General features: G+C 42.2%; 3 protein-coding genes across 4 annotated transcripts; 2 read left to right on the top strand and 1 right to left on the bottom strand.

Moving 5' to 3' along the window:
* Positions 1–1,189: 1,189 nt before the first annotated feature.
* On the bottom strand, positions 1,190–11,551 carry LOC135632601 (uncharacterized). Its single transcript, XM_065141214.1, has 9 exons — positions 11,040–11,551; positions 10,716–10,919; positions 10,271–10,334; positions 6,673–6,735; positions 5,969–6,043; positions 2,636–2,664; positions 2,337–2,386; positions 1,619–1,690; positions 1,190–1,533 (listed from the first exon to the last, which is right to left on the bottom strand). The coding sequence occupies exons 1-9, from the start codon at positions 11,549–11,551 to the stop codon at positions 1,406–1,408; spliced, it is 1,197 nt and encodes a 398-aa protein (XP_064997286.1). The 3' UTR covers positions 1,190–1,405.
* A 997-nt stretch (positions 11,552–12,548) lies between these two features.
* On the top strand, positions 12,549–17,088 carry LOC103979668 (protein HOTHEAD-like). 2 transcript variants are annotated; one of them, XM_018823148.2, is made up of 7 exons: positions 12,549–12,687; positions 12,849–13,004; positions 13,731–14,085; positions 15,214–15,524; positions 15,605–15,990; positions 16,088–16,656; positions 16,762–17,088. In XM_018823148.2, the coding sequence occupies exons 2-7, from the start codon at positions 12,935–12,937 to the stop codon at positions 16,814–16,816; spliced, it is 1,746 nt and encodes a 581-aa protein (XP_018678693.2). In that variant the 5' UTR covers positions 12,549–12,687; positions 12,849–12,934; the 3' UTR covers positions 16,817–17,088. The 2 variants fall into 2 exon arrangements, with proteins under 2 accessions (XP_018678693.2, XP_064998218.1); XM_065142146.1 differs by lacking the exons at positions 12,549–12,687; positions 12,849–13,004 and adding an exon at positions 13,489–13,646.
* A 2,978-nt stretch (positions 17,089–20,066) lies between these two features.
* LOC103980029 (IQ domain-containing protein IQM1) lies at positions 20,067–23,851 on the top strand. The gene is made up of 10 exons (XM_009396315.3): positions 20,067–20,206; positions 21,071–21,580; positions 21,661–21,775; positions 21,872–21,937; positions 22,068–22,156; positions 22,253–22,340; positions 22,427–22,564; positions 22,709–22,801; positions 22,946–23,047; positions 23,286–23,851. Exons 2-10 carry the CDS (start codon positions 21,081–21,083, stop codon positions 23,739–23,741), a joined length of 1,647 nt encoding a protein of 548 aa, XP_009394590.3. The 5' UTR covers positions 20,067–20,206; positions 21,071–21,080; the 3' UTR covers positions 23,742–23,851.
* Positions 23,852–26,422: the final 2,571 nt, after the last annotated feature.

The raw sequence follows: 26,422 nt of genomic DNA, 5'->3' as shown, positions 1-26,422 counted from the left end.
TTCTCTACCACGTTCCTGCACAAAGGCTAAAGCCGGGAGAGGGGTTTTCCGACTTAGGCACTTCAGAAGGTCAAAGTCAGTGTTGGATGAGGTTTAGTGGAGTTGAAGTGTCCGAGCCATCCCCCTAATGCCGATCGAGGGTCGACTTTTATACATGCAAACAAGGGTCGATCATATCATATGTGATCTATTAATGGTGGTCGACTTCTCGGACAGTTGGCTTGTATCTCTTGAGCGAGCGCTAATTGACATGCACGGATCCGCACTGTGCGACGCCATTCTAAGCTTTTTGGAGCAGCTCGATGTTATGTTGTACCATCTCATACGACACCGGACAATGCGGGAGCAAGCGATCGTCCTATCCAAGTTTTAGATATCATACTGACGCATTGTATCGCATCAACCTTTGACAATACCATACTATGTCATATCAAAAATGTAAATGATTTTATAAGATCAAGACTTGATCTAATGGAGCTATTGAGTGATACAAAGCTCCGTTTGCTAAAGAACATGATACTTAACTATGAGGGAAAATTTTGTTTCAGGTGCCATATTAATTATAGTTGGAACATTTATTTCTCTTTTAGCTACACATCCCTGGATGCTTTACTAAATAAATGTAAAACAAAAACAAAAGCTTTCCTTGATAAAGACTCGTTCAAGAAGTATATTATGTAATCTTTTCTTAGTTATGATTATCCATTTGAGAAAAGTTTATCAATTATGTAAGGTATTATATGGACTTCAAAAAGCTTAGTTTGTCGAATTTACTTGTATGATGTTAGCATTTCGATCAAGTGCTTATGATAATGCTCTATTCGTTCCAAAGTTGAAAGATGGATCGAGATACCTCTATCCTTTGCTCTATCTATATATATAATATAATTATTAATGATGATGACATTAAAATACAAGATCTTAAAACTTTTGAACATGAATGATTTAATTTCATATATCTTTGCTCTCTTAGCTACATTTTGGGATAGAAATCTCTTCTTCTAAAGAGATTACTATTTAAGTCAAACAAAATACAATTTTGATCTTCTTATTCAAGCCAATATCATCGAAAATAAATATACCTATTGAACGAAATGTTATATTATACCAGATTGAACTTTTCATCGATAACTTATCAAAAGTCACAATTATCTTGCTATCACATGCCCAAACATATCATTCAACAAGCTGTTGCAATTTAGATTTTATATTTTTATTAAATGGATAATTTTTAATGGGCTCCATGTTTCAGCTAATACATTTCAATACTCCAAGACATTACTAATATTTCATGTGTCCTTCGAAATATGCCCCCTTGGGTCTTGTAGTCGAGACGATGAGCCTCTTCATCTTCAAGTTGTCCACAGTGGTCCTTCACCACATGGTGGAGATCATCGACTTCAAACTAGGACTTCAATGCCATGTCATGGTAACAACATTGATCGGCCTGAGCATCATATGTCGCATGTTTCTCTACCTCCAATTGCTGTTGTAGCTTTGAGAGCCTCGTCGCCATGGAGGCATTGGCTTGCCCTAACTCATCCAATTAAATCTGGAGTCAAGCAGCCTACTCATGATACCAAATTACGACTGTTTTATTTTGCAAGTCATTGCGCACCTTTGGGAGAGCCAACATTACGATTGAAGTGTCCCAAGCACGGTCTAGGGTCGGGGTCATGAGGTGATGACCCTACAATGAACAACCACAAAAGTTATAATAGGGATAAAAGCAGCGTGTAAACAAGTGAAGAAGGCTTCGAGTGCTTACCATCATCGCATGCTTGTGTGCATCACTAAAGGGGCAATGCATTGCCACAATCAAATGATACCAACCTTTAGGACAAATGAAGTATAATTGTTTATTACCCTTAGAAAACTAAAATGTTCAATCAGCACCAGTGGAACATTTAAGGCCCATGCATTTGGAATGCTGCAAGGTTTTAAACATTGCCCATACAGATCGGTGCAGGCCAGTGTATACCATTCCGACAATCATCGACATGTTGACCATGTGATTTCATCCAGTTCGATCCGATATGAACTGTACCATAGGGAAAATCATCATAATGAAACTTACCTGGCAGTGAACAAGGCTCTACTAAATGATACTTAACAGGTAAAACCATCCTAGAATTGCATTCTGGCAAAACAAGTTTAGCTCGATCCGATATGAACTGTACCGCAGGTAAAATCATCACTGGACTTACCCAGTGGTGAACAAGGCTCTACTAAATAATACTTAACAGGTAAAACCATAGTAGAATTAAATTCTGACAAAACATGCTTATGATAAGCACATCAACAGGTCTAATCAAGAAAGACAACTACATCACTACCTTGACAACTGGACTGCTGCCAACCGCCTACACTACAAAGTTCCTGTTCACTTCAATGTAGTTAAAAGGTGTTGTCAGTATAAAAACAAAATAATATTGAGACAGACAAACAACTTCTAAGTTCGTCATAAAACAGAAAAATGTCTAATCAAGCATGGCAAACATAGGAGGAAGAAAAAGCAACATAACCCAGAAAAGTGAAACAAATATTTAGAAACCTCAAATTTGGACAAATAAGGTGAATAATGTTCAAGAATCATACAGTATGAAGTCATATGAAAAAAATCACACAGGAGTACCTTCTGCGCATCTGCAACATTGTCCTTCCCTATAGTATGCAAAACTATGGTAAAATGTCTACAAGAGGAGAGAAGGAAAGCTTCAAGGTTACGTGAATACGAAGGACAATGTTTCTAAAGGGGGAAAAATCATAAGCAAATGAGAAAGAATTATAACCATGGATTTGATGCAACAAACAACTTCATAAAGAACCTTACTCATGTAAATTGTGGACATTAGCAAGCTAAAGTAGCAGTTTGTTATGGAACGTTAATGTCGATGAACCATATGCATTAAAAGACACTGTTGCATGATTATGGGTGGGCAATTTTAACTGAACCAATCTTAAATTTCCCATGACAGAATAGTGATACCCAATAGTCCTTGACGATTGAGAAATAATATTGTGGTCTTCTTTATATGGATTCAGTGATTAGTAGAATATAATTACTATAAGCCACGCCAGTGATATAAATATGCGCTCGAGTGCTCGCCTAAGCGCTCAAGTGAGGCGAGGGGCAAGGCCCGAGCGCATTGTGTGTGCACTAGGCGGCGTGCTTCAATAAGGCACCGCTTGAGCGCCCGCCCGAACGCAAGCACTGGGCACTTCGGGCAAGCGCCTAACTCTATTAGGCGAATCGAACAGGTTTAAGGTTGGTTTGGTTCATAGTTTCTTACCTCAAAACCACACTTCACGCCTACGCGACCCCAAGGAACCCTAGCACTCCTGTCTCCGCCACCGACGCTTTCTGTCGTTGCCTTCGCTGCAGACGCAGCGGACCGAGCCTTCCTCTATTGTCAACGAACGAGTCTGACAGCCCCCATAGCTTCCTTCTGCTATCGCATCCTTCCACTGTCGAGGGAGAGGACCGCAAGTTCCTCCGCCACCAACGGACGCCCTCTGGAGCTCCCGTCGCTGTCGCTATCCGCAGCTTTCGCTATCGCTACTGCTATCTCTGTTACTGTTAACATTTTTTTTCCCCCTCTAACTTTAAGTCATATACTGTTAACAGTATACTAAACCGCTGTTGCTGCTATTGTTCGCAACGCTGTTGTTATCTCCCTCTATTACTATTAACAATTTTTTTCTCCCCCCTCTAACTTTAAGTAATATATGGCTAATAGTACATTTTTAATTTAATATTATATTTTAATTTAAATAATTATATATTTAATTATATTATTTATTTGTTATATTTTAATATTTTAGATAATATCTTTTTCTCCTCTTCTAACTTAAGTAATATATTGTTAACAGTATATTTTTAATTTAATATTATATTTTTTATTTAAATAAGTATATTTTTAATTATATTATATATTTTTTATATTTTAGGATTTTAGAGCACCTCGCTTTGCTTGACCGAGCGCCTAGCATTGCGGGCATTTTAGGACCTTGGCACCTATCGCTTTTTAAATCACTAAGTCATGCATTCCATACAAGTTATTGAACCATCTTTGCAGATACCTCCATAAACACTAAAATAATCTAAAATAACTGTTGCTTCGAGTAAAACAAGAAAAGAATTTCCTTAGTCCCACAAAATAACAAAAAGAAAACAATTCCAAACTATAAAAGCAAACCCCTTCCAAGGACACCAAAGGTTAAAGTGGGAGAGATTATATAAAGACCCTTGGATTGAAAAAATAACAAAATGCATTTTTCAATATGTGGACTTAGCAACCTTGTATGATAAAACTCATTCCAAATAAGTGGCATGACTACTAAAACAAACAAATGCAGGAAGGCCTATACTTAATAAGAGAAAAGATTATAGAATTTAAAAGGGTTAAGGTTCATTTTAGTCCCTGTGGTTTTGGCCATGGACAACTTAAGTCCTTATGGTTTACTCGTTTCTAAAATAACCCTTATATTTTTAAAAACGTAGCATATAAGCCCCCTCCCGTCAAGTTTAAGTTAACAGACATTAGAATCTGCTTATGTGGCATGTCGACTAATAATAAACTATTAATATAATGACACATGTAATTTAAGTTTTAAAAAAAATGATCCATTTTAACCTCTGCGATTTTAGTAATGGAGCACTTAAACCCTTATTGTTTTGTTTATGTCTAAAATAACCTCTACATTTTTAAAAACGTAGCATATAAGTCCCCTCCCATCAAGTCTGAGTTGACAAACGTTACAATCTACTTACATGGCATGGTGACTCACAATAAACCATTAATATAATGACGTGTAATTTAAGTTTTAAAAAAAGGTCTATCTTGTCGAGGAAGAGGATGTCGCAAAGGCTGTAACAACGGACGAAGGCGGAGAGGTAGAGGTAGGAGAGATCGGAGGCGAAGGTAAGGGAGAGCTAGACTACCACGTCGTAGGCGCGACCGGTAGAGGCGCAGGAGAGGACGAAGTGGGAGGCAGTGGGACGAAGATACCCAGGAGGAGGAAGAGGGATCAAGAGACCATTGCATGCCTAGCGTCGGATTGGTTGATGCACATCCACCTAAGGCAGGATCGGAAGCTCTTGAGCTTGTCGTCAACGCAAGAGAGGCTGCGTGCATACAACGCCCTGCTAAGCAGTAGCGGTTGAATGCTGCTGCTGGTGATCGCTTTCACGATAATGCCTCCTCCCATCATTAATAAGAGTCTCAATTTTTTTAATTGTGAATCAGCATGCCATGTAAGCAAACTCTAACGTCTGTTAACTCAGATTTGATAAGAATGACTTATATGCTATGTTTTTGAAAATATATACATTATTTTATACATGAGCAAAATCATAAGGGTTTAAGTGGTCTATAACCAAAACAAAGCTAGAATAGACATTTTTTAAACTTAAATTACATGTGTTATTATATTAATAGTTTATTATAAGTCAGCATGCCACATAAGCAGACTCTAACGTCTATTAACTCAGATATGACGGAAGAGACTTATATACTATGTTTTTAAAAATGTAAGAGTTATTTTAGATATGAATAAACCACAAGGGCTTAAGTGATACATGACCAAAACCACAAGAGCTAAAATGAACCTTAACCCAATTTAAAATAGTACTAAGAAAAATGAGCTAAGACCTCCAGAAAGCACAAAAGGTTCAGTAGGACACATAACCAGTGCAAATTTTACATTTTGTTGATGACTTATCAATATCTGTAAAATGTGAACTTTATGGTAAGTTGAATACTACCCACAACATCTAAGTTGCAAAACATTTTGTCTTCTTAACAAATGCTCATTGGTTAACCCACAATATTTCTTAATCTAAAATATTAACATCATTTTTAATAGTCTTTGGTAAAAGAACAAGATTTCCACTACATAACCAAACAGAAGGATGTATAAATGTTAGCATTACTGAAACACAAAAGCATTTAGACTATTGACTAACCAAATCTGGACGAGATTCAGTAGCTCCTAACATAGGATGACGATTAGGTTGCAGCTCAACATCCCAGATAAGAACCTTCAAAAGAATTTTGAGAAATAAGAGAAAGCCCAATGAAAGTGAACTAAACTCAAAATGGTACCGCAACAATATATTTTCACTACATCAGGACTGTTGGTATGTGTTGCAACTATTTTGCTGTACTGAGGAAGGTCCCTAATTCTATTGACCTGCATGTAGCCGGACATAAGTGAGGACCTGATTTTCCAATTCCATATAGATCTAGCCACCTAGAACACAAATCATTGTTCCTAAATACAAAAGCTCATCAAAAAATCACCAAAGCAAGTGGGAAAATGTTGAATCCAACTGCTCCATTCATATTCAACAGAATAACCTAACATAATTTAATGTCTGAAAAGCATAGTAGCAAAACCTATGTTGCTGAAACTATTTCTTTAAGCAAGCTACATACACTATTTGAGGCATAACTGCTTTATTACACATGGCAACCTGCTATTTTTGAAAAGTAATACTGAAATACTAAATTTGGCAATCACATTCAAGATTCATTTTCACAAGATTATCATGATAAGAGTCATATCTGAAATCTTCAGATTGACTCTGGTAAACACCAATTCTAGATGTACAGTGATTCAGTGAGGAAGAGAGGGACATATATGTGAAAGACACTGATTATTTCGTACCTCCCCTGGATGTATAATTGTTTTGTACTCCTTAACAAATGGAGAATGAGCTTCTTCATTGAACTGCAAGCATCATATCAGTTAACATTTTAGCACCACAAAAGAAAAAAAAAAGACATTATTTAACTTGCAAGGCATGCAAGCATATTTCACCAGGAAGATCCGTGCAAGTGACTAGAGTAAGCAACATCACAATTTCTATTGTTTATTTGTCAGCTTTATTGAATGAATCTGGGTAGTTAAAATGGAATGTTGCATTTCATTTCAAAATGTAATCTAGAAGAATTAGTCCCAAGTTCTAACATAAATAAAAATTCTACAGCAGCCATGCAAAATGGTAGATGTTTATGTCGCCAATATAGTCTATGTAACCAAGTAACATGAGATATATGCTCTGTGGCGGCAACTCTTGGTTTGACAATCTCACAACTATTGGTACAGAACTATCAGTCTGCAACGTTACTGTTAGGATCAAAATCGAAACTAAAAGGAGGGGTGAATTAGTGCTTCTAGGAAAACGACGTCGATCCAAAAATATCATACGATAAAACCATATCGAAAAGATGTTTAAACTTAAAACATTTGCAAGAGTAGTAATGAGCAGGTAAAGCAGTTGCAAAATAAGTAAACAAGCAGAGAAAGGGAGGCACACCAATTTTATAGTGGTTCGGTCGTCGTGACCTACATCCACTCTCGATTCCTCCGTCATTGAGGCCACCGGCTTCCACTAACCGATCTTCTTTCAATAGGCGAAAATGAACTACCCTTTTACACCCTTTTCTCCTTTTCACAAGTTTAGGAGATAACTTTTATAACCACTCACCCCTCTCTTAAACTTAACCCAACACTTAGAGCTTGAGAGGAATTCTCACAATATTACAACAGCGTTTTCGTTCTTTTTTGTTCTTAGATCTTATGTTTACCGAGCAGGGATGATGGAGGTATTTATAGACCCTAAATGGATTCAAATTTGGAGCCAAAACGGTCTCATCCCAAGTTTTCGGGATACTGGTGGTACCACCGCTTGACAGACTGATAACTGACGGTACCACCGCCTGTCAGTCTGACACTGGACGATACCACCGCCTGTCAGTCTGACACTGACACTAGATGGTACCATCGCCCAATCTGGCGGTACCACCATCTAACATAGTCTGGAAGACTGTGTCTGGGCGGTACTACCGCCTGACATAGTCTGGAAGACTGTGTCTGGGCGGTACTACCGCCTGACATAGTCTGGGAGACTGTGGCAGTACTATCGACAGACCCTACTATAGGTCATTGAATGGGCCAAACAATAAGCCCAATTCAGCCCTGATTCAGGCCCAATTGGCCCCTAATTGAGTTGACATTGTTTCAGCCCAAAATCGACTCAAATAGTCCTAAACTAACTCGATCTAGACACACGATTACAAGCATGAATCCTATGTTGTTCGACATGTCATTGGTTCATACGGCGCTTCATTTGATCCTTCGACGCTTCGTCCTCTCCTTTGGCGTATTGCCCAATCGGCACGTTGATTCCCGCAACTTCCGATCTCCTTTGCGCAATGTCCGATCCTTCGGTCCGATGCTCAAACTCATAGCACGAAGTCCTTCCGACACATCGACTATTCCTCCAGCCCGACGTCCAATCTTCTGACATGTTCCACTCCGGCTTAACATCTGATTCTTCCTGCTTTAATCGAATTGTCTTTCCTTAATCAAAGTTAGTCCTTCGTCACTCAAACGCAGATTAGATCATAACACATCAATTGATTTCATCATCAAAATCCGAAATTCGATAGTTACAACTGATTAGATACACACTTTTGACAAAGTCTACATCAGCAAACATATGACTCAAAGAAAATCCTTCTCTGTTCCACAGCAGCAGAAGATATGTATCAGCAATGTCCTCTAGTACCGTTGAAAAATGTAAGAAAAAGAATAAATGAAAGTGATAGATAAATATGATACAAAACCTTGACGGAAAAAAATAAGTTGTTTGCACATAAGTAAAATTCAAACGCCAACTGAACATAAAAACAACTATCTTGCTTATAGAGACAGTTAGAGAGCAATTCAACACACCAAATATATTTTAAAAATATATTCAAACTAGCATATATATTATGCACTTAAATATTGAGAAAGCAAAGCACACTTTGCCACGTTACACACCTCTCATCGCGAACTAAAGGTGTTTTTTTTTCCCTTCAAGTGATGAAACTATTTTTGCTTTGTTTCAAATAAATACACATTACAACAACATTCATAATAGCTCATTCACATGTCAAACTTCAATAGAAATGCTGCATATGAGAATCTTGACCCTTCCTGTTTGCCAAGCCCATTTCATAAGTATATATAGAGTTTTTTGTGCTTTGGTAATTACTTCAACACTTCAGCCAATTATAAACAAGAAAGTAAAATATTAGTTGCATGATAGCAACAATTTTTAACCTCATTGTGGCTATTAAAGAACTAGCCGACAGGTTAAATAATTTGGCTGGTTAACCTTATCATCCGCTTCATATGGATTGTCCACTCCTATTGTACATATTGATTGGCATGGCTTACAATTTAATCTGAGGGAGGGAGATAGTATTGAAAGTTACAGTGTAACAACACCTAGAGTGGCACTCATACATAGAAACATCAAATTGAATACAAAATCTATATAGTTTCAGTTTAATCAAAATCAAGTGAAGTGAAGAAAATAACAGCTTTCATAGGTCCATAAATTGCATTCTTAAACCCACAATTAGCATCTACAGTACCTAAGTTCAACCAGAGTTAGGCAATGTAAAGAAATAAACCATTTTTAAAAAATATATTTTTGTATACAGTCGATAAGATTTTACAATAGGTTTTTATCCCATTGGGATTTTAGAAATTCGACTTTTAGATTTTAATATTTTCAATCATGACAATATGATGTATAGAACCAATTCTCCAAAAGATAATTTGCATTGCAGTTTGACTTCATTAGTCCGTCGGATTGTTTGTAATCCACCTTAAAGAAAATAGCAAGAGTTTAGAGAAAATAAACCCACTTCACGTGTGCTCTATGGTTAAAGCACTTATTCATGCTGTGCAATCTCTTGGTATCATAATTATTTTGACATGAAACGCAGAAGAGAATTAAGAAGTCAATGGTGGTATCCAACAATATATAGACCTTTACATATAAACAGGAGAATTTAGGTCTGATATCGCATGCAACACAGGTCATGCAAAAGAGACATCAACATATTTGATATTGCCAAAACCACATTATAGAGGACTTAGTTGCAAAATTTTTGAACTGTCAATAACTAGTGAATAAGAAGTTTTAAATATTCAAAATGAAATAATTATTAGACCTAGCACAAGGCACATAAAATGAATATCAATGAGATTATGAAGGGAAATAATACAGTCAAGCAAGCCTGCTCGAACAAGAGTCAACAGAGTTCTCAATCACATAATGGGCAAATATTTGTAATTATGCAGGTAGATGGATCAAGCATAGGCTTAGTGGCCATAAGCAGAATTCATTTATGCAACAGAGAAAGGATGCATTGCAATGCAGGGCAGGATAATGGTTGAAACTAAAAAATATAGGTTCACTTGCCTGCTCAGAGAGGTACAGACGCTGGCGATTCTTGTATGTTGCTTGATCAAGCTGAGGCCCCCACCTACATAGATGAGGAAGAAATGAAGACTAAAGCTACAATGAGGTGCATGAGGCAAAAAAGAGATTAGTTACCCGGTTCACCAAACCAATTTAAGCACCAGAAAGAATCCCTTACTATTCCTGGATTATCCCATTTTATTCAAAGAAGTGGAAACCCTAAGACGAAAGATGCAAAACCGTCGAACAAGTTCCTTTCGGGAAAACCCTAGTCATGATCCGCAAACCAAAGAAGGAATGAGGAAAATAGGAAGAGGAGGAAGAGGAGGAGAAGAAAGGAGAAGAGGGAGAAGTCCCATCAGGAGAGAGAGGGCCAGACGAGGTTGTGGTTGGCAAGCCAGTCGTAGAGAAGGGGGACGACGGACTTCCACTGCGCGTACCTCACCTCAACGTCACCTTCCCTCCTCTCTCTCGCTCATCTCCTTGTCGCGCTTCGCTTCCCCTCACGCCCGTTTCGCAGGTCCGCTTTGGGCTCTCCGACCTATCCGGCCCCTTCCTGGGGAAGCCATGGCATGGCGCCCCAGTTGAAATAGGAGTCTGAATTTTGAGGGCTGGTAATGGGCCGGACTTGTATCTTCCGAGGTCTGGCCTGCTACATCCGCAGTCCTAGTACATAATGTGGGTACGGACATGCATGGAGTCATACATGCTATGTGAACCGCAATCGAATTTAACTAGTACGTAAATGCATGTATGTGCATGCTACTACCGATTGACACATCTATTATCTTCCTTCCTCGTGTTATGTCTAGTGACATTAAGGAGTTTCCAATCCAATGGGGGAACATCTCTCTTCCCAAGCGTATGCATGCGTGGTTCGATTATAGGTTTGGTGGCTGCTATTGGAATATCTCCCTCCCTCCCTCCATCCATCCATCCATCCATCCATCCATCATCGTGGATGAATTTGCCTGGTGCACACAAACGAGAGTCATCATCACGGGACCCTGATGAAGAAGAAACCATTCCCGTCCATATTTGATTTAAGCCATCCCTCGGTTCCAAAAATGTATCTGTACACTCGAGTATGCATTGTTCATCACACTTGTTTGCTTGCCCATGCCCATTGCATAGTCCATGGTCCACTAGTAGAGAAGACATTGATTGGCCCGCACACCCATCCAACGACTTGCTTCCCAAAGATGGCAGCGAATTCCCATTCCCACCTTCGATCGCAGTCTGGCCTTCGGTGTGCAAAAAGCCTTTTGTGCTCCCAGCCATGCATGTAGCCTTTATATGGAGCTCGTCCCACCACCCACCTTAAGCGCATGCATAATAACAAAGGTTTGCAGTCTGCTGTTGAAACTATCGGTGCAGTCCGCACGTACTAATCCCTTCACCGAACCCCGAAACAAAGTTGATGCCATCTTTTTCGAGATGACTCGTATAACTATTCGATTTACTGCGACTCGTCGGAAATAAGAGCTTCCTTGGGTAGCTAGCTGTGACTGGAACGAGTAATATGCAGCATTTGCAACCGTGTTACCCCTTTGTGACGTATGGTAGAAAGCAAGTCAGTGAATAGGCCGGCCGGGACTACATTTAAGCTTCTTAAAAGAGATCGAGCGAGTGTTCCGTTCAAGCAGTCAGTTATGGTGTCACGTCATCGAAATGTTACTGCAGTTCCCTCGCAGTAGCAGCGATGGGAGAATTGTGCTGCCAGCAAAGCGAGTGGCGAGAGAGCAGAGTCACCTTTTTCATCTCCATCAAGAGACGAGTTTCCCGAGAGAGAGAGAGAGAGAGAGAGAGAGAGAAGCAAGCAGCAGAAGGAAGGCCCAAAAACACATACACAACCTTAAACTTCCAAACCTGGTCCCATGGAGCAACAACCCAGAGAAAAAGGAGCACTTGGCGCATTCTGAAATTGTTATATTTGGTGACTTCGGCTGAGCATAAACTGCATTTGGTATACATCACTGTCTTAATTGAATCGGAGATAGCTACGGTTTTCCAAACGCTAGATCTCACACGGTCTCTCCTTGTATCCATCCCATGGGAAGAAATTGCTTGTTATGGAACAGATAGCTATTTTTGAGTGAGGAGACCGATATAAGTGACCATTTTGAAGAGCCAGCCATCCGAGCAGAGGAAGTGACCGAGTGAAGTCTCGTCAAATGACAAACTAGAGAGAAGCCAATGGATGTGATGTGAACTAGTGCTCTAAAATTTGGAACCTCCAAGTGGCTGTCGTCACTGGAAAGCTCGTAGAAGGGATGTCAAGCATCTTCATTTCCTTTTTGTATAAGGACGAGGGAGATTATCACGAACATCTTCCTCAGATCTTGTAGGATGCTTTTAAGCAAGCAAATTCAGCGGCAATTAACATGGGAAATCAGTGAAGTCTGTTGTGAACAGTGGTAACTCTGCCCAGATCTCTCTCTCTCTCTCTCTCTCTCTCTCTTTAGTAATGCAGCTTGAATTTTCTGAGTTGGTTGTGAACAGTGCTAACTCTGCCCAGCATTCATGTTTTATTAAATGCCTTCTCTGAAGTCTGTTGTCGCTCTTAAATGCTTTGAAGCTTTATCAACGGAGGTTGCGTCTACTCCGAGGGGAAGAGAGTTGACACTGGCAAGGAATTTAGAGGCGGTGCTTAGTTTTGTAATCATGGTATCGAAGGAGGGAGAACTTCTCGTTAAGATCTTGATGTTTCTCAGCATCCTTGGATCAACCCAAGGTCAGATATCTTTTCCCTCTGTTGACTGTACTTTTTTCTTCGTTTTCCCCCATTTAGGGAGGATTAGGTGGTTCTTCGATGGGGAGTCTTTGCTGGATTTCCAATGTATAGGGTGGCCGGAATTGTTTGCTTGCTAGACACTGTATTCGTAATTGCCTGGAGTTGTAAAATCCTGTTCAGGTAACACTCGGGCACAGAGAAAGAAGATTGATTTTGATGTTGAGATGCTTTATTTTCTGTTGCCGTTTCGTATCCTATCATGCTGTGCTTTCTTTTTCCTCGTTGCTTTCCTTTCCTTCGTGTCTCTCTGTCTTCTGATAAAATCCGGAGTTTTTTTTTTCTTTTTTTTTTTCTGTCCTTCACAAATCGTAGCTTTCTCTCTCTCGATCGAAAGTAGTTATGAGGTGGCTGTGAACTTTGCAAAAGAATCAAACCATTACTATAATGGCAAAACCCACTGGTGGTTTTCTTTGTTTCTTCAAATTCATTTTCGCCTTTTCGAAGCAATCAGTTGTAGCAAGGTCACTTGTGTTTACCATGGCTAAGTTCTAAATCGTTCTCGAATGGGAGCTATGAGTGTGGCTCCGTATAGAGACGAGCAACGCACTCTTGCGATTTCCGTCGAGTACCTGTAACATTTGTGTGAGTACGGCTGCAGAGATGTCTTTTGTGGAAGGAGGCAGCCAAAATTCGCCAGTGCTGATCTCTTGTTTGATGGAGCTGCAGGAAGAAGGGATGCCGTCGAGGTGAGGCACCGTCGTCTCAGGGAAGCCAGCAGCTTCTCCTCGACACCAGCAGCGGAATACGATTACATCATCGTGGGGGGAGGCACGGCGGGATGCCCCTTGGCTGCCACCCTCTCCCAAAACTACAGTGTTCTGCTGCTGGAGAGGGGTGGCTCTCCCTACGGCAATGGTAACATAACCCGCATGCAAAACTTCCACATCGGCCTGGCCGACACCTCCCCCAGCTCTCCGTCGCAGTCATTCATTTCCACCGACGGGGTGATCAACACGCGAGCCAGAGTCCTGGGTGGTGGCACTTGCATTAACGCTGGCTTCTACAGCAGGGCCAGCCCAAGGTACATGTTTCAGTCAATAATTTCATCCTAGTTTCTATCTGCCGTTGCTGCTTTTTTTTATCGACATTGCTCAGCGGTGATCCCTTTAGCCCATCTCTCTCTCTCTCTCTCTCTCTCTATATATATATATATATATATATATATATATATATATATATATCATGTGTTATACTTGGTAGCATTCGTCTCGGCGGTTAAATGGAACAACGTCTCCAACACCCTATTCCATGTTGCCGTTTGGTGCATGTCCTTATAACTGAAGGTAACACTGTGCATCACGTAATCGCGTTCGTATAGTGTGTCAGATGCGTTGTCAAGGAGAAGCCCAGCGATAGTGCATTCAATAAGAGTGACGCTGACAATACCAACAGCCAACTAGATGAGATAAAATGTTTCTTGCTCATTTGATATCAAGTAGAAATCCATTTTTATTTTGGTGGGAATATCTATCAAGTCAAGAACAGGATGCCTCACAACACATTAAAAGAGGTTAGATCCTCCACCACCACCATAGAGGGAATAAATATACTCATGTTGACTCCTACCATGTTTTCCCCTCTCTGAACCGTTGGTGTTCGCTGCAAATTGAAGAGATCAGAGCATCCATCATTCCTCGTATAATACTAGATAGTCTTTTGTCCCGCCGCAAGTTCCATAATTCCTCCCAACATGACCTGCCTCTACTTCGTTCTTCTAATTCCCTGTGCTTTTCTCCTAAAGCAAATTGCCCTCCTCCTTCTCTTTTCTCTTTGCTTTTTTGCATTATCTTTCGGTTTCGGGATCTCCATTTAGCAACACCAAGCAACGTGAATTTGGTGAGACCAATGCACGATTTAGTGGAGTTGGTGGAGGTTGGTTCTCTTAGGAGTAAAACTTTGTCCTCTCGATCGGCTTCCTGCTTTAATTTGCTGCAATGTTGGATGACCGCAATCAGTCCTATTAAATATCGTCTCTTATCGCCATCCCAAACCTCGGAGCTTGGTCCCCTCGATTCCCAGAACACCTATCGGACAGAGTGAAACTGTCGGACTAAACCTTATCGTAAGCACTGCGTGTCGATCCCAGACCGAGGCCGGGCGTCGAGTGTGCGATCGTCTTCCTAATCGCTTGCTGCTACCTGTTCTCCAGCTTCGTGAAGGCGGCTGGCTGGGACGAGGAGCTGGTGAACGAATCGTACCGTTGGGTAGAACGAAGGATCGTTTACTGGCCGGACGTCGCGCCTTGGCAGGCTGCACTGCGGGATGGACTGGTCGAGGCCGGCTTCTCGCCGTTCAATGGATACACCTACGACCACATCTACGGCACCAAGATCGGCGGCACCATCTTCGACAAGGATGGCTTCCGCCACACCGCCGCAGATCTTCTCGCCGCTGGAAACCCAGAGAACCTCAGGGTGCTGCTTCATGCTACTGTGCAGAAGATCGTCTTCGACACCAAAGGTAAAGGTTCCAAACACCGGAAGATGATGTTTCAGTCAAAACCACTACAGCCTTGCTATGATAGTAATCGACCAAAACAGGGCGGCGGCCCAAGGCAGCGGGCGTCCGATTTAAGGATGAGAACGGCAAGCAACACCGGGCGCTTCTCAAGAATGCGAGGCACAGCGAAGTGATCTTGTCATCGGGTGCCATTGGCAGTCCTCAGCTGCTGCTTCTGAGCGGGATCGGGCACAAGAAACACCTCAAGAAGCTGGACGTTCGGCTCGTCCTGCATAACCCACACGTCGGAAAGGGCATGTCGGACAACCCCTTGAACTCCATATTCATGCCCACCAAGAAGCCCGTGCGGCAGTCCCTCATCCAGACCGTTGGGATCACCAAGAAAGGCGTGTTCATCGAGGCCAGCAGCGGCTTCGGCCAGTCATCCGACAGCATCCGATGCCACCACGGCATAATGTCAGCCGAGGTGCAGCACTGCCCGTTGCTGGCTTCGACCACCTCTTGCTTTCGATGATTTGTCTCCCAAATTGAGTTAGTCATCGACTTTGTGCGGACTCGTGCAGATCGGGCAACTGTCCACCATACCCCCCAAGCAGCGTAGCCTTGAAGCCGCCAAGAGGTACGCCAGAGACAAGCAGAAGCTGCCACGGGAGGCATTCCAGGGGGGCTTCATCCTAGAAAAGATCGACGGGCCGCTCTCCAGAGGTCGTCTCAGCCTCAACGACACCGACGTCGACAACAACCCCTCCGTCACTTTCAACTATTTCAGCCACCCATACGACCTCAAGCGATGCGTGTACGGGATCAGAAGCATCGAGGAAATCGTGCGCACCAAGCGCTTCGCCCGCCTCACCGTCGACGACGCCTACACGATGCGAATGCTGCTGAACATGAGCGTGCAGGCGAACGTGAACTTGATACCCAAGCACACCAACGACACTGCATCCGTGGAGCAGTTCTGCAGGGACAGCGTGACCACCATATGGCACTACCACGGGGGTTGCCATGTCGGGAAGGTGGTGGACGGCGAGTACCGAGTTCTCGGTGTGTCCAGGCTCAGAGTGGTCGATGGTTCCACTTTTGACCGATCCCCCGGAACCAATCCTCAGGCAACCGTAATGATGATGGGAAGGTAAGGTTTATCGTACCGGAATTTCTGGTAGATGTTAGAGAATCCAGATGGACCGTTTATAGATTTCCCATCTTGTGAAACTGTTGTGTCATTCTAAATCTGCAGATACATGGGAGCGAAGATACTGAGGAAGAGACTGGGAAGAGCAGCAGGAGCGTAGCTGTCGGCGTGTCACGGATGAACGTCCATGTAGCAGTTCGTTACGAAAGAACAAAGTCTAATTCATTAACGCCGGGATTCGCCCGGAAGTTTTGAAAGAGGAAAGAAAGAATCAGAAAGATATGGAATATGTTGGTGGTATTCACATGTTTCTCTGCGTCTGCAAATCGCAAGCGTTGTTGGTTACATCGTACTCTTTGAAGTAATCCACTTTTTCTGTGGATTTATGTCATGATTTGCTGATTGACAAGGATGATTCCTTTTTGTTCGTTATTGATGATAGATACCAGCGCAGTAATAGTAAGTGATTACACGATTCAATTCTTGAGGCTTTGTCAGAGATGGGTCGAGCCCGGATGAAAAGGCTGCTCTCGGCTGTCTTTTGGTATTTATGAGTCCGGGCGTATATAGATAGATGGATAGATACTGTTGATAACCATGCATGTGTGCATACAGTAGTAGTAACTGGATCCAACTCATTCAGATGATCAAAACCATCCAAGCAGAGACTCGGAGATCATCAGAGAGACAAATATATACTTGGAGGCGATCCGAAGCTGGCTGAAACGATGGTGACATTCCTAATGTTCCAGCTTCTCACACCAACTCCATCGCTCCTTCCGGTTCACCTTCGAACCCCATCTTCTCACATGCCTCGCCGCATTCCTCAGAGTACATGCGTACGCTTACGATCTCCTGAGGAATGCGTTTCTTCATGCACTCGCAGAAGCAGTACTGGCCAGCCTCGCACCCCTCCACAAACGACAGAAACAGTAATGTGGACAGGAAGACCGTCACAGTCACCTTCTGACGGTCCGTTCTTCTCTTCTTTTTCTCCGGGGTGGTAAGCCTAAGCACACCACCCACGGAGGAGCGAAGCTGGTCGAAATAGCAACATGTGTTTTGCCATAATAGAGAGGCAGAGCTGTCCCGCCAGTCGCAGTGGCAGGGCCGGAAGAAGATTGCAACAATAAATGTGACGTCCCAACTATTTGAGGTCCACAACATGATCGACTTCTCATCGCTTCTCTCTTCCTCGTCGGTTTCTGAATTCAAAATTTCACGAATTTTTTTATGATTAAAGTCATAAGGAAGAGCAGCAATCCTTAAAAAGATAGCGAAGCGTAGGTGGAGGCCCAACAACGATTGCACATATACGCAACAAAACTGTGCTCCGAGGATTTCTAATTGGGTTAACCCTTCACCCGAACTACAACCCCATTTACGTAGTGGTTTCAACTTGCATCCCTCCGCTCCTCCTGCTATGTCTCTGATATTTCTCTGTGTTTGGAACTGAGGGGGTGACAGGTCAACACCCAGGCTTAGTTCAATTTGGCACGTATTGTTAGTTAGTTGACTACTTAATTTCCATTAAGCTGGACCGAATTAGTGATCTACTCGATCGCCGTCGTTACAAGCACGAGCTCAAGAACTTGCTTCTTATTCATTGTGCTGCTACGGTCGCGCAGGAGTCCAGAACAGGCTAGGAATGGACCGGTGTGCATGCATGTGCATGCAGCCCAGAGGAGGGGGCAAAAAAAAAAGGTCCAAAAGCACAACAAACACAACGATGTAGATTAACCATTTAATGACCAATGAGATCTTCAAGATTCCACCCTGAGCTTTTTTCTATCTCCCCTTTCTTTAAGACAAATATCTCTCATCCAAAAAGGTCCATCTTTTCGTCGTTGGAAGCAAGCGTCAATAGTACTCACCTTCGAAAAGGTTTTTGTTCGCTGCTGCCGATCGTCCAGCTCCCTAAATTAATATAGTGTGTGCCCTTTCTTTCACAAGCGACACGCACCGGAAATACTTTCAGGTAACGTACGTACGCCTTTCCCGCGAAACAAACGATGCAGCGGTAGAACCAATGAAGTCATTGGGGGTTGACCGTCTGTTTGCAGTGAGCGTTGAATGCTGGCGACAGTGATTGGTCCAAACTTGATTTTAGGTCTCGACTAAATGATTTCGTTTGTCAGCGGCGCTGCATTCTTCTTCGTATTTGAACGAAGAGATTTGGTCCTTGTTCCTTGTCTGCTGCTGCTGCTGCTTCTTTATCCATCTTCCTCTGCTGTCTCACGGACGAAGCAGCGGTGGAGCTTCCTCTCACCGCAGAATGTTGATCTGCGGCTGGTTGGGTTTTTATTCGTTTCCCATGCAGGATATGTTCTCCAAATAAGTACGTGATGGACTTGTTCTCGGTGCGGATCCGTCGACAAATTCCAAAGGGACGACAGTCGTAGTCATTACATGCTTGCACGAGCTCTGCTTTTCGTGCATACAGATTTGCGTGTTCAGCGGACGACCTTATTAGGAGGATTGGAAATGAGAAATTTGACCGTGTCTCCCACCTGCTCCCTTCCGTCTTCTCAATCGTCACTCTGATTTGGTCCATATCAACTTTATTACATTCATCCGAGTCGAGTAAGGAATGGATGTAAACAACATTGATTTGGTTCGTTTATGCAAACGGGTGAAAAGAAAGAAAGACTCGAATGAAGTGGATCACTAACTATAAAGGGATGTTCACGATATATGCTCTTCCTAGGATCGTCCATGTCCAAGAGTTATCAGAATACGTATTATATCATGAGAAGTCATGATTGAAACGTGTTTGACCTTTGACTTGGTCTGAACATGAGACCATATCAATCGATTGAGCAACAATTTTGCCAGCCGCGTGGCAGCTGTTTTCATTTGAACAACTTTATTTGATGGATCCATACTACCTCGAGCCCGATTCGTGTCTTAGTTTGATCTCACTTTTGTTTCCTTTTTCTTCCCAAAAGTGAGAGTATTCTTACGCCATGTCAGCAATGCCTCGATACCAAGTCATCGAGTGTACACATTATATATTCTTCCTCGATTCTTATACCATAATTTTAATTTAGTTGATGATATACGAGTAGTAGTACTGAATCAGAGGAGCCATTAATGCTGGAGGCCATGGCCTATGTGATGCTGTAGAGTTACATGCCACTGGGCACGGTGATGTGGCTCGGGTCTACAATATTTTCGCTGCCCCTTGACTTGTCAACATCCTTCCTCTGGAGTCCATGGCGGAGGCAAACGTTTGAACATTTCTCAAGTGTCTCTGTTCCACGAAACAAATCCACGCTTGTCAGCCGTCTTTTTCCTTCGTTCTCAAAGTTGAGTCCCCACCCGTTTTGACTTCCACGACACCGTGGCCAGGATGTTTGACGGCTACAAAAGACTGCTACCGCAATTGCAGCTCCACCATCTTAGTTTGGTTGGATCGTGTGCCTTTATAAATTCAGAGGAGGAAGAGATCAGAGATCGTGCAGCACCCTTCTCTCGCTCTTGTCTCCTCGACGATCAGCTGCTCCTCTCTCTTCTTCATCTTCTGATCTCCCGCTTACAGCGACCTGAGGTCGTTCTTCTGCCTGTTTTGCATCTCTTGCTAGTTATGCTTTTATGTTCCGTTTCTTTACTTGTCTGTTTTCTGTTTCTGGGTGGGGATTGTGGGTTTACACTTTCACATGCTCCATCAGTTGTACAATCAATGAGAGCCCCGTATGGTTGCCGTTTCAAAAGTCTGGAAATGATTTCTGTAAGCCACAAACGAACCTAAGAACACTTTTTATAACCCTTTCGATTTAGCTAGCATGGATAGAGAGTGATTCCTGAAGCAACATGCAACTCGAAAGAGTTCCGGCCCGGGGATCACTCTTCACATGAAATCTCGCGACCGAGACTTTTTACCTCTCAAATTAATTCTCATACCCGTCTAGGTTTGAATCTTGTCAGATGGGCAATATTTCCAATGTTTAGCAAAACCCTTTAATGTTTCTTCTACCCAGTTAAGGTTATGTTGAATTATCTCTGGTTCAACTATATGTATTCGGGTTAATCAACCAATAGAGTTGCGACACTCCATCACCAAATCGCTTATCAGCGTACATATCAGCTGCCTTGGTCGGAGTTTCGGTAGCTGTAGGAGACTGATCTCACGTCCGACTGACCAATCTGCTCCCAGATAGTTCCTACTCTTCCTTCTCAGGGATGTACTCAAGTTCGCAGGAGGCGACTTGGCCCACGCACGGTGGCTTACTTCCACGAGGTCTTTCATGTTCGATCATCGTGGCATATAGAGCTGAAAAGTAGCCCCGCATTTACGTTCTCCTTTGGCAGAAGATCCTTTTATCGTCTGATAAGAGCAATATTATTATATATTTACGTGGAATTACTATGTTCTGCAACTCATAGTTGTGATTTGTGGTGTATGTTTTGACAGTCGAGATTCCATGGGTTTATCCCTCTCCTTGCTCTCGTGGGCTTGGATCCGATGCCTGTGGACAAGAACACTTGGTTCCACGGAAACAAAAGATGTTCTAGCAAGATCCATCAGCTTCGGTGCAAAAGACATCAAGATGGCCTTGAGGTCACTCAGTTTCAAACCAAGTGATGCATCCAACGAGGCGGTTTCTAGTGTATCCGATAGCACCGTCACGGACGAGCCTTTAAGCTTCGAAAGCCGGGAGCCGGAAGTGACCGAGCTGGAATCCAAATTTGCATTCGAGAATGGAGTCACAGATGAGACGAAAGTGGAACTAGCTTTCCGTTGTAAGAGCTCGATGAAACTCGCGCTCCCTGATCCGGAGCTCCCACACCGCCTTCCCCAGTTTTCTTCACCTAGACCTTCGAACGAACTTGATGCGGCAGCCACCAAGCTGCAGAACGTCTACAAGAGTTACCGAACCAGAAGAAATCTAGCAGACTGCGCCGTCGTGGTCGAGGAGCTCTGGTTCGTCGTCTCCGACTCTGCTGCACAAACTTAAATCTATGTAACGACGATCATATTCTGATATCCGTCCTTTGATTTAGGTGGAAGGCATTAGATTTTGCTTCTCTGGAGCATAGCTCTATGTCATTCTTCAAAGTTGAAAAACCAGAGACGGCGGTTTCGAGATGGGCAAGGGCTCGCACCAGAGCAGCCAAGGTAATGAATGCCATTTATCTTGCGCATCTGTTTTGGGCTCTGCAGTCTGCCTCGTTTTTGTTCCACCAATCTGATCTAGGCGTTCGTCATTCTCAGGTTGGCAAGGGTTTGTCCAAAGACGAAAAGGCCCAGAAGCTAGCACTACAACACTGGCTGGAAGCGGTAAGATTCCTTCTCCGTATCATTGTTTAGGAAGGGGTTTGCGCAGCCCGGAGTAGAGAGGATAGGAGGAAATCAAGTAATTTGTCTTGCGCTGTGAATCTTTCGAACACTAAACATATCGACCGTGCAGATCGACCCCCGTCATCGGTACGGCCACAATTTGCATTGCTATTATGATGTGTGGTTCGAGAGCGAGAGCACCCAACCATTCTTTTACTGGTACATATATGCCTAGCATACATGGCTTCTCGTGCGGAAGCAGATGCAACTCTCGGTGCTGACCTCTCTCTCTCATTGTTTTTGGCACTCATGAAGGTTGGATGTCGGCGATGGACGGGAAATAAATCTCGAGAAGTACCCAAGAAGCCATCTTCAGAACCAGCGCATCCAATATCTTGGACCGGTATGAATGAGTTTATCACTTCACCACCTCTGATGATATGAGCTAAATATATCACCAATCAGAAACCAAGTCTTTCTCGTGTGCAGAAAGAGAGGGAAGCATATGAAGTCATGGTCAAGGATGGAAAGCTTGTCTACAAAGTGAGCGGTATGCCTGTTAGTACAACGGAAGGTTCCAAGTGGATATTTGTCCTCAGCACATCAAGAGTATTGTACGTGGGACAGGTAACGGTGAACATCCATCTTATATCAGAACTCAAGCAAAGAAAACATATCTGCTTCGCCCCAAGTTTTGGTGTTCAACTAGGCTAGTCTATTTGAGGATTCGACTTGTCTGATACCAACAAATGTATGTTCTTCCATGAGCAGAAAAAGAAAGGCGCGTTCCAGCATTCGAGTTTTCTAGCTGGGGGAGCGACAACAGCTGCCGGAAGATTGGTTGCTACGCAAGGGGTACTCCAGGTACTTATTTGACACCTAACCGGATGCGAATTCCTGGAAAACGAAGTTGCAACGATCACAAGAATCTGTATGTTTAGTTGATGGAGTTATTAGGCATTCTGATGAAACCTTGTTTTTTGTTTTCCCTTTGCTGCTATTCTTCAGGCGATATGGCCATACAGCGGTCATTACCTCCCGACCGAGGATAATTTCAAGGAATTTATCACCTTCCTTGAGAACAACGATGTAGACCTCAGCAATGTCAAGGTAAATATTAATCTTGCAAACACTCCTAGCAGATATTACAATATTTCATCACGTCCGTTCGATTTTAGCCACCGGAAACCTGAATTTTATAAGCAGTAGCTGTTATACGAGTGGTAAAGAGAAATATCAACTGCACTTGCAAGATGAATTTGGTTCCTGTTGAGATCGATCGACATTTTGGCAGTTCTTGACTAGGTAAAATCTTGCTAACGGGACAAATATGACTCTTCGATCGCAGAGGTGTTCCGTCGACGATGATGACTACCCCTCCTTGGAGAAACGTAACGATGAGATAGAAGCTGACGCTAACAAGGCTGATGCATTAGCAGTTTCCACTACAGTCGAGGTCACGGAAGCTACGGAACCTTCGGAGGACCCCAGGCCAGACGAAACCATGCAAAACAGAGTGGACGAGGTGGTGGCGTCGGAGTTTGACAAACGCATATCATGTAGATGGACTACAGCTGCCGGGGCTCGCATCGGGTGCGTTCGGGATTACCCACCTGATCTCCGATCCAAGGCCCTCGAGCAAGCGAACCTCTCACCGAGAGTTACTCCGTCACCCAGCGGAAGCAGAGTCCCTATCCCGTCTCCGCGACCAAGCCCCAGGGTCAGGCTGTCCCCTAGGCTTCAGTACATGGGCATTCCGACCCCCACCGTCGCCCTCACACTACCTAAGCACGTCAGGAGATGATGTGATGACGGCTCCACCAACCACGAAATACAAACCGGCCGTGATCTCCCGGCCGAAACTGACTTGTGGCACACGAAGCTCCGCTGAGCTCTAGAAGTTTTACAGAAGCCAGACACAATTCTTTTTTTCTTTTCCCCTAGATTTTGTCTTTTGACTTTGGCTAAGGATTTGATCGATCGACGAACCAACTTTTCGCGGTGATTTCGTTTTTTTTTTTTTTTTTTTTTCAATTTATTCGTTGGAGATATGTTCGATTGTGCACAACATTTACTTCTTTTTCTTCGATTGGGATACTGTGCGTAGTCAGTCGGATTATTATTATTTTTTTCCCAAAAGGAATGTAATTTACACAATTTTATTTTATTGAACGATGGGGGACTCCTTTTTTTTATTTTTAGAGTTAACTGAATGAATCGATTTATGTGGCCTGCAAATTGATAATAACATCTCATAACTTAACATGAAATTAATATTTTGTATCACAAAAAGAATAATACGAAAACCGCATATCATTATTCTTATAGGACTAAGGATTAAGGTTCATATTGAAAGAGAAGTAGGTCGACGTGCATGCATGTTGCAGCCGGAATCTGACCTTGCTTCCAACATACATGGACGAGGAAGAAGGAGGGATATACTAAAGCAATGATTGCCGGATGCAAGCTGCCGGCATATCAGATTTACATATTGCAGCTAGAAATCGACCGATCCCTACCCAAGACGATTGATTGTCGCACGAGATCGACTCGGGAAGCTTCAGCTGAACTGAACGATCTCCTTGATTTGCCTCCCGAAGGCCGCAAGGTTCAGCGTGACCGGAATATTATCCAAGTAGAGGTCGAAGAAGTGCTGCCAGAGACCAGTGTCCTCCTCGGAGTAGTACTCGGTCTCCATGATGGTGACCTTGATAGCAGGATCCACGTCCACGGCGGACGCCTTCTCGTCGGCAGTGGCCTCAACAGCAGCAGCAGGGAGCACGTCCACGACGACCACCTTCTCGTCGGTCATCATTCGGTGCACCCGTAACAATCGTTGACATCCATATACCCCGTCATCGTCGATTAGGCCTTTGCTGTTGGGGATGGAGGAGGAAGGAAAAAACAGAATACTACGATATGAATAAAAAAAAATCTTTTCGATTCAAGAAAACTAATGTAGTATTTAAAACAAGAGGATTGACATAGTACACTTACAAGATATTTTAAGTGTATCATAATTTCACCCATGATTGTGGTAGTTATTGAAACTATCCTATAACATTTCGTTCTTCCATGAAATGTTGAATTCTTCGTCATTGCAATTGTGATTTTGTTGTCACAAAAGAATTAGATTAACCCATATATATAATATCATCAACATAGAGGTAAACCATTAGAATATTATGTTCACATTCCTTCTTTAGATATAGAGTAGTTTCATTATTGCTTCTCTTAAATCCATTTTGATGAAAAAAATAATTAATTTTACTATATCATGCTCTTGGAGCTTATTTAAGCCCATAAAGAGCTTTTCTTAGCTTATACATATTTTCTTCATATCCTTTAACCAAAAAATCTTCAGGTTGAGTAACAAAAACTTCTTCGTGTAAATCTCCATTTAAAAACGTAGATTTCACATCAAACTAATAAACATGCTAACTCTAAGTGAGCAGCTAAAGCCAAAAAAATTCTCACAATTTTTAATCTAGCAACTCAAGAAAAAGTATCATTAAAATCAATACCTTGTTGTTATGAATATCCTTATGCTACAAGCCGAGTCTCATGCTTTTGGATACTTTCATCTGTATTAAATTTTATTTTGAACACTCATTTTAAATCAATAGCTTTCTTTTCTTTCGGTAGATCTATTAGTTCCCAAGTTTCATTCTTCTCAATTGACTTAATTTCCTCCTTCATTGCTTTTCTTCATTCCTCTTTTTCAACTGTTTTATAAAAAATTATTGAATCTGAAATAAAAAATGCAAATGTTGAGTCATAAATTTATGTTAGTGATTTGAAATTTCTTAGAGGGGTTTCATCTGAGGAATTAGAATTTGAACTGCTATTAGGCGAGGTTGACGATGAACTTGTTGGAGAAGGATCTATCATTTGATTCTGCAGAGTGTCTAGTTTTGCTGGAATCTGAATTTGTGTTCCATCTTTATTGGTCTCCCAATTCCAACTTGCTCTTTCATCAAACACAACATTTCTGTTAATAATAACTTTGCCACTGACATGATTATATAATCGATATGCTTTTGATCGTAAGAAATAACCAATTAAGATGCATTTTTCAGATTTTTCATCGGTGATGATTTTGTGAATTCACCAAAGCATAAGCAATACAGTCAAAATTTCTTAAATGACTTATACTTAGTTTTATACCATACCAAGCCTCAAAAGGAGTTTGATTCATAACAGTCTTTGTTAGTGAAGTATTCAATAAATAAACTACTGTTGCAATCGCTTCTGTCCAAAACTGATTTGGAATTTGTTTTCCTTTAAGCAAACTTTTTGTCATTTCAATAAGTTCGATTCTTCCGTTCAGCTATTCAATTTTGCTTCGGTGTGTATGGTGCTGTCAATTCTCTACGAATACTATTTTTTTCAAAAACGAACTAAACTCATTAGATAAAAATTTACCTCTTCTATTTGTTGTCTTTATGTGTCAACCACTTTGTCTTTCTACAAGTATTTTAAATT

Source organism: Musa acuminata, chromosome BXJ3-3 (assembly GCF_036884655.1).
Source record: "Musa acuminata AAA Group cultivar baxijiao chromosome BXJ3-3, Cavendish_Baxijiao_AAA, whole genome shotgun sequence".
Taxonomy (NCBI): Eukaryota; Viridiplantae; Streptophyta; class Magnoliopsida; order Zingiberales; family Musaceae; genus Musa; species Musa acuminata.
The sequence above is the reverse complement of the archived record's forward strand: the minus strand, read 5'-3'. Positions and strand labels throughout refer to the sequence as shown.

What these genes read in the sequence shown, in the direction of transcription:
- LOC135632601 (XM_065141214.1), bottom strand. Translation starts at nt 11,551, where the DNA reads ATGGCTGGGAGCACAAAAGGCTTTTTGCACACCGAAGGCCAGACTGCG. An exon ending in ATGTTGCAGATGCGCAGAAG is followed by an intron (nt 2,387 to 2,635) that starts GTACTCCTGTGT and finishes ACTACATTGAAG; the next exon opens with TGAACAGGAACTTTGTAGTG. An exon ending in TAATGTTGGCTCTCCCAAAG is followed by an intron (nt 1,534 to 1,618) that starts GTGCGCAATGAC and finishes TGGATGAGTTAG; the next exon opens with GGCAAGCCAATGCCTCCATG.
- LOC103979668 (XM_018823148.2), top strand. Translation starts at nt 12,935, where the DNA reads ATGGTATCGAAGGAGGGAGAACTTCTCGTTAAGATCTTGATGTTTCTC. An exon ending in TACAGCAGGGCCAGCCCAAG is followed by an intron (nt 14,086 to 15,213) that starts GTACATGTTTCA and finishes CCTGTTCTCCAG; the next exon opens with CTTCGTGAAGGCGGCTGGCT. An exon ending in GATCGTCTTCGACACCAAAG is followed by an intron (nt 15,525 to 15,604) that starts GTAAAGGTTCCA and finishes CGACCAAAACAG; the next exon opens with GGCGGCGGCCCAAGGCAGCG.
- LOC103980029 (XM_009396315.3), top strand. Translation starts at nt 21,081, where the DNA reads ATGGGTTTATCCCTCTCCTTGCTCTCGTGGGCTTGGATCCGATGCCTG. An exon ending in GCATCCAATATCTTGGACCG is followed by an intron (nt 22,341 to 22,426) that starts GTATGAATGAGT and finishes TCTCGTGTGCAG; the next exon opens with AAAGAGAGGGAAGCATATGA. An exon ending in CTACGCAAGGGGTACTCCAG is followed by an intron (nt 22,802 to 22,945) that starts GTACTTATTTGA and finishes GCTATTCTTCAG; the next exon opens with GCGATATGGCCATACAGCGG.